Below are 14,283 nucleotides of genomic sequence, written 5' to 3'. Positions count from 1 at the left end.
GCTTCATACTGACAGAGCATTTTCTTCATAAACAGGAGAGCATTTTCTTCATAAACAGGTCTGCTGGTTCACTTTTCCTGCTATTTTGTCTTAAACGTTCTTTTCATATGTAAGCAAGTCAAACTGCCTCATCCAGTGAAGCACAATGCAGAGATCTCCTTTGATACACTAGTAACCTCTGCTGGCAACGCTGCCAGCACGTAGGAGACTGCTTTAAGTCAAACAGAGAAGCAGAGTCTCTACGCTCCCCATAACTCTGCTTTCAAGCACCACTTTGAAACTTAACGAGACATGATCAAAACCTGTTGGCAACTCCTTTGCCCTCACACCTCTAACATCTATCCCTGGGCACAGCCTTAGTTTTGTAAAATCTTGAGAAGGCCAGCTCAATGTAAAGACTGTTGTTAAGTTAAAGAGGATCAGAAGCAAAGCAGTACCTCTAACCATTCGTGCTGCCCTGTCTCAACATTTCTCAGCATACAGAGTGAGGGTGAACGACAGGAAGAGAACAAGTAGTGGTCCACCAGGAGCAAAGCACGTTGGCTACTTGAAGCTACTGCAAGCTCTTGGCAGAAAACAAAAGGCTCAGAAGAGTGACTCAGGCCTTCCAGGGAAAAAAGGTGAGACCGGATGAGATCAAATAGTTCCAGGAAGGAAAAAGGCTGTTACGCCAGGAGGAGAAGGGAGAGGAGGGAAGTGGAGCTGAGAAAGGCACCGCTGAAAGGTGACCTGTCAGTCTGAAGGTGACCCCAAGCCACCCAGTGGAGAAGCAGGGCCCAGCATCCGGGGAAACCAGTTGCACACGCAGATGATGAGGTGGGCAGTAAGCCAGCAACTGTCAAACTGCAATTCTTAAACTGTAAGGGGTGCATACACCTGCACAGGGAGAGTATGCATGCAGAAGATACATTTGGGAATCAAAGTCTTGAGAACTGTTAAATACAGTCTGAGGATGCTGAAACTGGGGGGAGGTGTGTGCTTCCTTACACCATATAAACTCCTTGGTCATTCAAAATTCATATATAGTAGAGGTGAAAAACTAGAAAAAGCCAGCCAAAACTAGTGCATTCTTCCACACCTAACAGGGCAAATACTTCTGGGCAATATTCTGAAATTGGTAGATGACACCTTTTGCATGTTCATAAACAGCAAAAAGGTATTAGACTGCAACATTTTCAAAATAATTGAGATTTAAAGCATTTTCCACTCCTCAAGTGGGGTTTGCACAGCAATACTGTATTGCACCTAGGTTTTCCTACAACATGTCGCACAAAATTGCCCAAACTGAGATCCCCGCAAATAACAAGGAACAGAATTTGCACTGGCATGCATGAACTACCTCTGATAGCATGTCTGTACTTGTTTCTACCTTGCAAGAAAGGCATCAGGATGCTGCAATTTTGTACTTACTTGTGCCTGCTAGTAGTTAAAACTTGCTATGGAAATACTCACTAACAGTGCTGCTCCCGGTTAAAATCTTTAATACCATTATCTTTTTCTAAAAACAATGCTGCAGATATTTAAAAAGGGAGCACCCTGACTAGCTAGTGTTATCTGAATGGCACATACATCTGTTTCAGGACTATTTTCCCTACACAGTGACAAGAACTTACGAATAGGTATTTGCACGATAAACAGGTCTAAGATGATTCTAATAATTGTTTTAAATCTCCAGGCATTAGAGATCTAGGCATTTTAATGTCATCACCTGCTATCAAGACACCCTACATGGACATGGTGTTTCTATTTAGCTAATCCTAGTGTTTTTAGGGTCTGTTCCAGTTACTTTTATATTTAGGCAAGCGCCCAGATTTTTGGTGGGGTATAGTAATCAAGATTAGTGGGCCAGGGAATAATAACATGCAAAATCGATGCTCACCCAGCCCTGCTTTGTTCTGCATGACTGACCTTAATACCCTCTACGTCCACAGCCCTAGACTGTGCGTGTCAGGAAGATGTCAGAGCAGCAGGTCGCTCGGCTTTGTTTCAGTCAAACAGCAGCAGAAATTGATACTGTATGAACAGCTTGCAGCAAAGTTATTTAAATGCTTACAGAAGAAATTCATTAAAGATTAACTTACTTGAAAAATAAATTCATACATTTATCTATATGGTACAGGGAGAGCAATTTTCTACTTGTTAGCATAATAATCACCAGAGGAGTACCTCCTTGCCCATATTGTTTATATCACTTCAATATTTTGTAGTCTTGAGAATGCACATTTGTAGCTTTATTTTTCTGCCCTGTACGATTTCCTTTATACCTTACATATTCAAATCCTAGTCATTACTTCTTTTTCATGCACAAAACATATTGGAGTTTTACCACTGCAAATTGCAGCTACTAGCACACACAGCAAAAGCAGCATCAGCTAATGCCTCATCCACTGAATTGTCAGCCATCTCTCAACGGCTACGTTACAGGCCTTTGGCCTACCCTGGGCAAAAAGGTTAGGCATCACTGAGTGAAAAGGAAAGCATCCAGTAAGAGCTTGTCTTTACAGAGCAGGATGCCTATCCATGCGAGTGAATTAAAAAAAAAAAAAAAATCACCTTTCTTCAACAGCAGAGAGGATTTATTTTGGCTATAAAAAGCCTGAACTAGGATCTTCATTCCCCAGTCTTGGGCCAGTATAAACACTATAGAAACTTATTATTACTTAACCCCTGTTTTACTCTTTTAAGTACTTACAGATGGCTAATTATTTAAGATGGATGTAAGTGCTTCACATCTGAACACACGTTTTACACATTTGACGTTGTACAAACTGTCAAATAAAAAACTTTTAAAAAAAAAAATCACAAAAATCACTGACATATTAAGAGGGCTTTTGAGCATATGAATAAAGGAATGGATAATTCTGCATTTTTTTCCCCTTGAACAATTCTCACCTTCCCTGTAAGGCTTCTTCAGGTAAAGTTATGCTATACAACGTTCTTCTAAACTGGGGAAAAAAAAAAAAAAGAAGAAACCAAAAGTGGCCTTTGAACAGCCTTATTTCTATTTGGTCCACTTTCTAGGATACTCTTCTAGATTGACAGGATTTAAAATTCTCTCAAACACTTTCAGATGTTCTCGTAACTCCTCCACTAGAAGGGAGCTCAGTAGCAAGTTCAGGAGCTCAGCACTCTGAAACCGCTCGGAAGAGTTGGTGGCCTAATAAAAAACAGGGTAACAGACTGCAGAGAAGGTACCCATCCCAGACTACGTCACTCACACCTACTGTCCCTCACCTAAATTTCATTGACCCATCTGTCCCTATCATCTTATCCCACTCTATTTGTTGCAAACACATGGAAGACCATAAAATATCAAACATCTTTAGCACAGCTCTGCTTCTCCAACATACCACCTTGACTTCAGCACCCTGGTGAAGAAGTTGCGAAGAACTACCTTGACAGTGCTAATGAAAGTTGCTTTCAGAAAGGACAGTGTCCATTTACAAACCACAGCAAAAGTAGGGTAAAACTAGTTTCAGATTTGTGCCCTAAATCTACTGCCAAATTAACTTCGGAAATATATGTATTATAATTTATAGAAGTCAGGCATCTGATTAACAACAGGCAGAACCAATGCGTCTCGATAGTACTGCACCTGAAATTCTCAAAACTGGAACTTTAATCACACTTCCATTATGAACTAGAACAAAACTGATGCACATGAAATACATGTGCAGTTGACACCTTCACCTGCACAACCTGAGGAGAGATTGATCCTCCCAAATCCACAGAGCTCTGCAATACAGAGGATGAGACAAAAAGCATTTACTTTAATAAATAACAAGGTTGGACATAGGGCTATAAACACTAAATAAAGCTCTCCCTTTGATCTTTATAAAATATTTAATGAAATCTCCCAAAATTGAGTGACAAAAATATCACAAAACTGAACTTCAAAGCTGCCCTTTTCTCCAATTATCAAAAAAACTAACTTACATTTCCCTTTGAGCTAAACTTAGTTGCTTTTACGCAGGATGAGTAGCTCCATTGCCTTGTTACTTTAATTGCTGAGCTAAATTTACATTTAACAAATTTCACACTTTCTTGAAAAAGAGGAAGAAAATGGCAGGGACTTAGCAACAGATGTAATAAATATAGTATTACGAAATCCACTCTGTATTTGCAGCTTGCTGTTCCTCAGCTAAGTCAATGATGAGTACTTTCAAAGTTTTCTTTTAAGTTTTGTATTTAATAATTTTCAAAAATAATAACCATTCTAGTATTTTGCATTCCACTGTACAGAAATTTTGTAGGAAATAACGTCCAAAGAGATGTCTTCACTGTAATATTAATTTAATAGCTAATGTGCATTACTCACATTTATATGCAAATACATATGATACGAGTCCAACATGCAGACAATAGAGGCAGCTGCTTAGACAGATGCATTCATGCATCTTAAGCCACTCTGACCCACTAGTGTTAGAAGATTTGTTGATCCACTATGCTTTCCTTCAGTTGAAGATGGGGAACATTTAAATGGTTCGTTCTGCTGCAAGTTAAACAGGTCAGTGTTTTGCCCATCTTTCTCTTTCAGATTTTGTTGCACAGGAGAAAAGCCTTCTGTGCAGCCTGCTGTTTTTAACACATGTAAATGCAAACATAATTCTTTTTCTGTTCTTCAGCGACTCTTCTTGCTTTTCTGTTCTTCCTTAAGGTCTTTTGCATTACACCTGGACCTCAATGCTGTTAGCATTTCTACTGTCGTCAAGTTGGCTCCCTTCATTATCAATCGCTCTCCATCAGCTGTAAGGGGAAAAAATTTTAAGAAGTCACGAAGTCTAAGTCACAATTACTTTAGTATGCAGTTCTGCTTTGCATATATAAATCCAAATACCCTGTTCATCTTGTCTGATTAGAAAGTACTCCACTTATCAAGGAACTCGATTATGCACCATCAACAAACAAATATATTAAACTGCACACAATACACATGTAATTTTCATTTCTGTATTGCATTATTGGAAAATTGGAAGCATTTGTCTAGATATACCTATAGTAAGAACATATATTTGATGAGAATGGCTCATACTATGCCCTCCAAGTCATCTAACAGAAGGCACAGAAGGCACTGGAAGGCATAATTTCCACACATGGCTCAGTGTTTTAGCAGCATGTTGTCTGTGGTCCATTTAACTTACTTCTTTAGCCAAAACAACAAATTGGTTTACACAATTTGGTGGTTGTAATATAAAAAAATTAGTGAGTACTAGGATTTCTAAAATTATGAAATTATTTTAAAACAGGGAGGAGGCAGTAGAAGTATTGTACCTAAGTTAATTATTTATTTTTGCAGGATTTGCCATATTCAAACCCATATAATGCAATAGCATGCATGGCATCCATGTTCCAGCCCCATGTTTGCCAACTACAAGGGCTGCAAACTCTTCACTTGGAAAATAATCAGCTCTTGGAAAACAAAGAGTTCAGAGCTGTAGCTCTTGGCATTAGTGAAATAAATTGTTTTGGTTTTATGCTGTGAAAAACATTAAGCTTTACTGCTTAACCCTTAATACTTCACAGTTAGAGACAAGGATGGGAAAGACAGAGGCATGGGGAAGGGAGAAACAAGGAATGTCAACACTGAAGTAAATAGACTCTCCCAAGCAAAATGAAGTACATTCAACACACTCGACATTTCTACCGATTGACTAAATATATAGAAGCTTAAAGAAAAGGGGGTAGAAGAATCAATAATAATGAAAACTTTAATGGGCTACATGACATATTGGTCTATTACAGCACAGCAGGAAAGAAGATGCAGCCAGAGAAAAGGACAAAAGCAGATTAGAGCCATCTGTTCACAGCCCAGAATCTGGGCCACTTCCAGAACTGATGAAATTTCCACCATCAATTCTCTGCCTGCTCACTATACCCTCAAAGGAAACCAAGAAATTTGTTGTACATTAGTTGACCTCATTCTGCAAGTCCATCTGCACATGTATGGTCTTACCCATATGAGCAGTTCCTTCAAACTGCATAGCAAGTTACCCAGTCGCATAAGCAACTAAAGGTATTCAACTTTTCTGTTCTCAAGACTGAGATGCCTCCACCACAGATAACATTAAAAAATTACAGAAAACAGATTCTTACATTGAAACAGAGCTACACTTACTTCCTTGGAATTGTACATGACTGCAGGGTCACACATGTATGTCACCAGAAAAGTAGACACAACCCTAAAGTTAAGTCAATTCTTTGATCTAAGATCCATCAGATCTAACTGTAGTACAAAGACACATATACACATTTATCTAGACATCAGGCTGTTAGTGACTCCCACTTCCTCTTTTCCTCCCAGCTGCACATCTAGCTATGGAACAGAATCAAAAAAAAAGAAACCACAGTAAAAAAAATCATGGAGAAGACAATAACATCATAACAACACAAACCCGGAAGGTCTTTTTTTGGTCAAGATTAAAAATTAGTTCCTTACCAAACATAACATCTACAAGTGGTTCAGACCCATCATGTCTCACATCAGCAGTCACTTCACAGTTTCTGTTAGTGGCCTGGATTTTTTTATGGTATATACATTCAAGAAATTTTCTGAAAATATATTTGAAAATACATTAAGTATGTTGTAGACAGAAATTAGAGTAAGTATATTTCTAAAATTCATTTGAGTATCTTGATATTGCTGGGCAACAAAAGTATTAACAAAATAGGATTTGTATTTAATAATTTCAGAGAGGTACTTCTTATGAGATAATCAGTCTTAAAAATCCAGATAGTTCTTATATGTAACATGTAAAAAGCACACCAAAGAATTTTGCAGAAATTCAGTGTATGCACTGCCTGCACTTCTCTCAGCTGGATTAGTAAAAAAAAAAAAAAAACAAACCAACAGTAATTTTCATTTTTCTTTATATCTTGGTTGCTTGCCAATGTTTCATTGTTTGGGTTTGAGGCAGAATTTATTTATTTAATAAATCAGTCTCCTGTAAATTTCTGAAAGGCATGACAGCTACTTGACATTCTGGTGGCTTAAAGACTTTCTAAGTTAAGTTGTGCTACTAAGTTCATTTCAAAAGTAGATGTGTCTGTAAAGCTATTGCAAAATGACATTTTACAATTGTTTGGTGCAGAACTTGCACCACTCAAGATTTCTCCAACAGTTAATTACCAAAACAGAGCAGCGGCTGTTGCCCCCTCTCTTCCCCATCACCAGCATTTGGACTAGTGATTACAGACCCCCACCTACAGACTCTGCAACTGAGAGGGGTATCTCGCTGGGTAGTTTGGTAAAGCTAAATGCACATGCCTACAGGCAAGGGTCTACGCTTGAGACACAGAGATCCTCCAAAAATCAGCACAGAACGCATGCTGTGTGCATCCTAGTAACACATACCATGAACAGAGCCCTTACGACAAACAGTGTCATCTCACTCCAAAACGTCAAGGTTCTGCCTAGACTAAGCTACAAAGCCCTGATAAATGCAAGCCTTCAAAGACCAAGATCGTGAAAGTTAAAAGTACAGCCGATGCGGAAGTTTGGGAAAAGAAGGTTCTTCTCCAGAGCAGGAACAACAGATGGTGCTATTTCCCTCGTGATTTGCTCCCAGGACATCTTACTTTTGCTGGCTACAGTGACAGCAAATCACAGGGCGCTGCAGTCACAGCAGTTTTAACGGCTTCGTTTTGCATCTGTCACTGCTGCGACCTGGGCAGCCGCCGGCTGGGACGGCCGCTCTCCCTGCCCTTCCGCGGGCAGAGGGGAGCAGGCCTGTGCCTCTCACCATGCCTGGGCTTGCGGCAGGACCTGGGGCACAGGCCGCACTGCGAGCACATGTAACCCCAGCCTCTACACTCCCAAATAAATAAAATTAAAGGCAAAAAGTCCAGCCCTCACATCTGCCGTGAAACGTACAGAACCCACGCCCCGGGCACAGGAAGGGCGCTGGGTGGTTTACAGGCAGGGGAGCCCGGCCAAGGCCTCCCCGCCGGGCGCGGGCCCGACGGCCAGAGCGGGGCCGGGGCTGCCCCCGCAGCCCCCTCACCTCGTGCTCTCCACGTTGGACTCGAAGGGGCAGAAGCGGACGACGATACTCTTCACCGGCCGCAGCACCACATGAATCTTGGACGCCATCTTCTTTCTGCCCCCCCAACTACAGCTCCCAGCAGCCCCCTCGAGAGGCGGGAAATGGAGGCGGGCGCCCCGTCCGCCCCGCAGGCACCTGGGAAATGTAGTCCGCGGCGGCCTCCCCCTCGGGCTGCTGCCGACGCCCGCCGGTGGCAGCCTTGCGGCCCGCCTTCCGCGGCCGTGGGGGCGGAAGGCCACGGGCACGGCGGCGTGGGGCCCGCGGCCCGGTGTGCCCTGTCGCTACCCCCGGTGGGATGGCGGCTGCCTGCCCTACGAGCCTCGTTTAACAACCCGAGGCGCTCGGGGCCGGGCTCAGTTATGGCTGAGGGAGGGAGCGGGACTGACTGACCAACCTGTCCCAGCTCCTCCCCTGACTCAGCAGTTGCAGATGGCAAAAAAAGAAAAGGCACACTTTTGACATAAAATTGACATAAAAGACCTCCTCTGGGATCTGAAGCAGAAGTAGCAGGCCCTTGCACCGTTAAGACTTGCATGCAGGAGGCAGGGGGCATGGGGTAACGCCTATGGGAGGCTATAGTATATAGTACCCATACACTTCAGAAGCAAGGTTGCATTTGTTTTCTTTGTGTTAAATCTATCCCTATGATGTGACAGCTTTTGATGTCTTCCAGAAGTAGTTTATTTAATACAACTGAATAGATAAGGATATTAATGAGGATGAATGAGGAATAGCCAATACGGCCAAGGATAAATTAGAGGCAATATTTCGCAAGACAACAAGCAGAAGAGCGACTTGTAAGAGGCAATGCTACTGTAAGTGAATATGTTGTGGGGTTTTTTTCTGGCGGGTTAGATACAGCAGTCCGTAGCTAGCCTTTAAACAAAGGTTTTTGGATGTTGGTGTGGTTGGTGCCAGCTGTGTATTTTCCACTAGATGGCAGAACCCCCCCTGATAAATGGCTGCAGCGGCCTCCTGGCTCCCTGCTGCTCAACAGCACCCGGATCCTAGCGAGGGGTAGGGGTGGGATGGAATAAACCCAGTAGCAATGGCATTTCAACACACGTTGTGAATTTCTATGCACTAGTCAATCCAGACCCATGCTTCCGATCTACAGGAGCTGCATTAAATATCTAGCATCCCTCGTAATGGGTAACTGTTTCTCAGAAGCTTATCTTTGTTTGTTGGAAGTTCTCTTTTTTAATAAAAATCACATAGTCCTTGGGAAAAATCATCCTCTTCACTGAGATTTAGCCAAGAGAAACTAAGTAGCAAAACTAAAACAGCGGGGTCAATGTAGTTTTAATGTTTTTATTCTTTTTCAAAAATATATATCATAGTCTTCCTTTATGGGAAAAAATACATTTCTGTGAGATATCTTTTGAAAGACTCCACTGTAACCAATAAATGTCTGATTTAAATAGGATTTTTTTTTATTTAATAGGGTCAGATACCAGCCCAGGTAAATAGAGCATTTTACATTTTGAGTAAATAGAGCATTTACGTTTTGATATTTTCATGAAAAATATTTAGCTTACATTGCACAATTAAATGAAGGGAAAGTTTTGTTTACTCCTTTCCACACTCAGATCAGTTAACTTTCTAACATTTATTGTTAGCAGTAGAAGTTGCATCTTTCCCCTTAAGCCATTTGTTTGGAATAATCGAAAACCATCTCTGCTTTTTGAAATTAATTTTTAATTTCTGAAGTCTGAGAGATTTGCAATAATGTGAAAGAACAGGTATCTGGTAACTGAAAGGCTCTGTGTTCTTTTCCTCCCTTCAAAGAATACACTGTGAAATGAAACCAAGGGTTCCTACTCATCCCTACGAGTAGGAATATCCTGTCCTTGGATGCTACCCTACTTGTTGATGACCAGGTCTTTCTCAACACTTACTCTAGAGGCAATAGTTTTAGCTGATGATAATTCTGGTGACAGTGCTAACTTTTACAGCTACTAAATTGGATAGATAAACAGCTATTTAAAAAACCCCAAACATTTCTTCATCTGCTTTTAAACCCAGGTGGTGGTTAACCCCCACATGTTGGACTACCCTCAATTCATGCCAGAGTAGCTCCAACTGACCCCTGAAGCACAATATTTAAATGACATTTTAGGAAAGCTGATAATTTATCTGTGAAAGACCTTGAATCAGTCTCTCCAGCTCCAGCAGGTAATCTGGGAACTCTCCAAAGTCTGCATTTGAGGCTGTTCTCCAGGGACGTACTGCAGAAACTGAATGATTCATGATTCTTATACCTAGAAATAATCATACACATTCCTTAAGCATAGTAACATGAAAAGTTATAAAAGTTGTAATATTATAATAGAAACGCTTTTAGTATTCCTTTCACCAAGCTGATCTTTTTTATTATAAATGCTGCCTCATCCCAAGTCTACAGACTTTCATGTCATTAGTTACACTGAAGTGTAGTCACAAGCCCATAGATGATTTATATCTAGGCACCATGCACGGCAAGGAAAAAGTGCAGCCATGTTTTACAATTTAATTATGAAGAAAGGCAGAAAAAGACTATAATATTAATTAAAGTAAGTAATTTTTCCTCTTTTCTCATTGATCCTCCCAGCTCTCTTAGATTTAGGGAGGATTATTCTGCTTTTCCCCCTGTTTCCTACTTACCACTTCCGTTTTCTGTAATGTTTTCTGACTAGAAAGGCCCACATTTCAGAACTCTTGAAATCTAGTATCTCCATGGTTTGGGCATGCCTGCTTTTAGTACCTTGGCTCTGGCTTTGGATTGCTCTTCAGCTCATTTCTTCCTTTAAAATCTGATGGTCTTTCCGATTTTTCTTCCAAAACACTGCGTGAGAGAGGACTGTCAATGCTGCATTTCAGGTGCAGTGTTACACCTCCATGCACTTACTTGGTTTTGGAGTCTTGGATCATTATCTCTGTTTGTCCTCAGCTGATTCCTTCCTCTGCATCTTTATCCTTTTTTCCTGGGTCTTTCTCTGAGTCTTTTCACAAAAACCAATAGGCCCAGAATTTAGCAATCAAAATGTCATGTCTGCACATCTAGTTACCATGCTGTGTAGTCCAGGAATAAAATGTAATGCTGCCTTCAGGGCAGTAGCCAGTACTGAGGAGAAGTGAGCCAACACAAATCCAGCAGCCTGCCTGTTTTGCACTGAGGTGATGCTTCCAGATGGCCACCCAGAAGAGGCTCTTTGAGAAAGACAGTGTGCTGGACCTGACAGGAGACACAAATTATTTCTGGAAACAGAAAAACACTCTGACAAGTGCAGTATCATGGAGCATATCTTCCTAAGAGCAATGGACAGAGATGGTCAAGATCACAAACGACTTGTAGGAAATCATTATAAAATACTAGTGCCTCATTGAAGGACATGTTGGGATGAATCCCCTACCATACTGGAGGAATACTGCTTATAGTCATAAAAATATAAATCAGTCTGTGTTTTCTGTCTGGTTTTATTTTTTCCTTTGAACTGAATATTCTTACACCATATGTCAGTTCCTGAATTTAAAAAATATTTCCCCAAAGAGAAGAGCTCATAATGGTCCTTTATTCTCTGAAAATTGCAGAAGTCAAGCATACTTTTATACTAATAGAACTACTATACTAATTTTGCCTATCATGTATAAACCAACTAATAGTTGTAATCTGTTAATGTTGTTCTCAGAACAAAACTAAAGTCAACCAGCAAAGATGCCACTTACAATGAGCTTGGTTTATAATTAATTCTGAAATAGTAACTCTGCATATCAGTTAAGAATAGCTTTTATGGGAGTAAATAAACAGATTCCCTAGTTGCTCTTTACTCCTCTGCAAACATGTATTTCTATTGCCTGAGGTTAACAACTGCCAGCAGAAATGTTTGCTAAAATAACATGTAGCATTTAACTGGCTGAGAACATACTGTGCCAGTTCCTGACTTTTGTATCCTAATTTCTTGAGGATAATACTGGAGTTTTTCAAGCTACACCTTCATATGAGATAGAGCAAAAGCTTTAATTTGACTGTTTTCCTTCCCTAATAAATAGTACATTGAATACATGCAGCTATCATTTGGATTTTTATGTTGATTTAAAATATGCAGTTACTTCCAGCAAAGAGAGTTCATTATTATAACAGCACAAAGCACAAAGATGAGCTGAGATGAATGGCAACAACCCAAGGTTACCACCTGAGTCCTTGAGGTCTGGAATCTGTGCTTGAAACTCCAGGTAGCTTAAATGTGTATATTTTTACTTTAAAGGTCCTTGCACACAGTGACTCACAGGTCACAGGTACATTCCCATTTGACAGACCTAAATCTAAGAGAGACATAAATAATTTAAGGGGGAACAGTTTTCCAGAAGTGCAGAATTTGGAGAAAGCAGTTGTACTGGAATTTGATCTATATTTCAAAGACTTCCTGAAGGTTTGTCTGTGCTTTGGATAACTTGTTACGGATTTTGAGGAGCTCAGCAGCATATTGACATTTGTACTGCTCTGCTAAGGGCATCCTTCATTGTGGTGAATATTGTAAGCAAAGCAGTTTGTTTTCACTGTCTTCTGCTAAGAATAGCCATGCCTATAGATTGATGTCTTAAGTTATTAGTATTGTCAGCAAACTATAATAATATTGATCAATTGAATGTGGTGACCAGCCAGGATAGTCTCTCTATACACTTTAATTCTTTCCATGGCAAGAACTGTCACCTGATATTCTACAAGCTTACTTATGCACCAGTTTTGACTTCTCTATTTTTTATAGACTTCAAGAAGGTATCTAGGCATTACATACTTGTAAGCCATAGAATACCTACTTAACACAGATAAAAGTTGAAACATAGAGTGTCTAGTCAGCAGACATAAAAGAACTAGATATCAAAATAGGGGATTTTTATCTACCCATTTTTTGTAACTAGTTTCATTTCATTTTATCTATTTATTAACATAAGTAAAAGGTATCTCCTCAAGAGAGTCATTGTAAAGATTTCTTACCACCTATGTGACTAGGAGACCATATTTCCTTAAACTTAAAATCATATCAACTTCAGTGACATTCTACTAAATTTAATATTGTAGTTGCAATATAAAGGTAGTATGCATTATTGAGAGGACATGATAAAATACTCTCTATTGTAAATTTAAATATGCCACAATATCCTTTACATGAAACTCATTCTGTTTGCAGTCCTATGCTCAGTTACCAAAAAAACCCACACCAAAACCCCTAGCAACTGGATCATGGATCTGTTGGTCTTACATTTTATTAGAATAACAGAGGTATGTTTGGTTAAAAGCCTGCAAAGCACAGGAAGAGTATGATTCAGTTGGTGTCACAGAAGAATTCCAGATACAATGCAGTCAATGATATGCACAGACTTACTGCAGCAATTAGTAGAATAAAGATCTGAGCCATTTTGAAGTATTTGTCAGATATCTCCTTATGTGATTATAATAATAGTGTAATAATTACATTATTCTGTACTAATTGAAGTAAGCACTTCAGGAGATAGAGGAGAACAAATAAGATAATGCAGGAGTTGTTATACATACAGAAGCTACATTATATAAACAATAGGCAGCAGATGACAATTTAGATAGGTATTTCCAGGGAATTCATGTTACACAGATGAAATTAGGAATATGGAATGCCATATAAATAGTAAAACTGGAGAAGTTTCAACCTGTGGACCCTTAGTCATCTGTGGACTATCTGTAGTGGGTTCATGAAGGATTATTTTAAAAATATAATTCTTACTGTTGGTAGGTTTCCAGTCAGGATCCAGGAGTCTCAATCTCCACTTGAAAATTGTGAGGATCCACAGATCAGTAAAGATTAATTACCATGGTGCAAATGGTCACTGTTCAGCCCCGACAATATGAGATAGCAGAGCAGGCTAGGCTAGTTCCAAATGGTCAGATTTTCCAGACAGGGTTTCTTAATGTTTTAAAAATATCAAAGATTCTCCTTGTATCACTCAAACCAGAAGAAATCATGGCAATTTTTACTTGGTCTTGAATTACTGAAGCATATCCACATTTCATCCCTGTTTAAAAACATTAACTAAGTTAAACATCTCAGGGCCCTTAGGATAACCAATTCACTTCTTACCTTTATTCACTTTCTTGTGTGAAGTATATACATATTAAACAAAGAATGTAGGAGTCAGAGATTTCCAACACTTGTGTTTAGTTTTGTGTGTATAATACTTTTGTTCACATACTGAAATTGCTGGATCAAATTTCACTTAGGTCAGTCAC

The 14,283-nt window shown here is 39.8% G+C and overlaps 1 protein-coding gene across 1 annotated transcript; it reads right to left on the bottom strand.

Moving 5' to 3' along the window:
• Nucleotides 1–4,276: 4,276 nt before the first annotated feature.
• On the bottom strand, nucleotides 4,277–8,116 carry MRPL53 (mitochondrial ribosomal protein L53). Its single transcript, XM_074883583.1, has 3 exons — nucleotides 8,001–8,116; nucleotides 6,437–6,549; nucleotides 4,277–4,746 (listed from the first exon to the last, which is right to left on the bottom strand). The coding sequence occupies exons 1-3, from the start codon at nucleotides 8,087–8,089 to the stop codon at nucleotides 4,622–4,624; spliced, it is 327 nt and encodes a 108-aa protein (XP_074739684.1). The 5' UTR covers nucleotides 8,090–8,116; the 3' UTR covers nucleotides 4,277–4,621.
• Between the last annotated feature and the right edge of the window lie 6,167 nt (nucleotides 8,117–14,283).

Source organism: Strix uralensis, chromosome 1, assembly GCF_047716275.1.
Source record: "Strix uralensis isolate ZFMK-TIS-50842 chromosome 1, bStrUra1, whole genome shotgun sequence".
In the NCBI taxonomy this organism is placed as follows: domain Eukaryota; kingdom Metazoa; phylum Chordata; class Aves; order Strigiformes; family Strigidae; genus Strix; species Strix uralensis.
The sequence above is the reverse complement of the archived record's forward strand: the minus strand, read 5'-3'. Positions and strand labels throughout refer to the sequence as shown.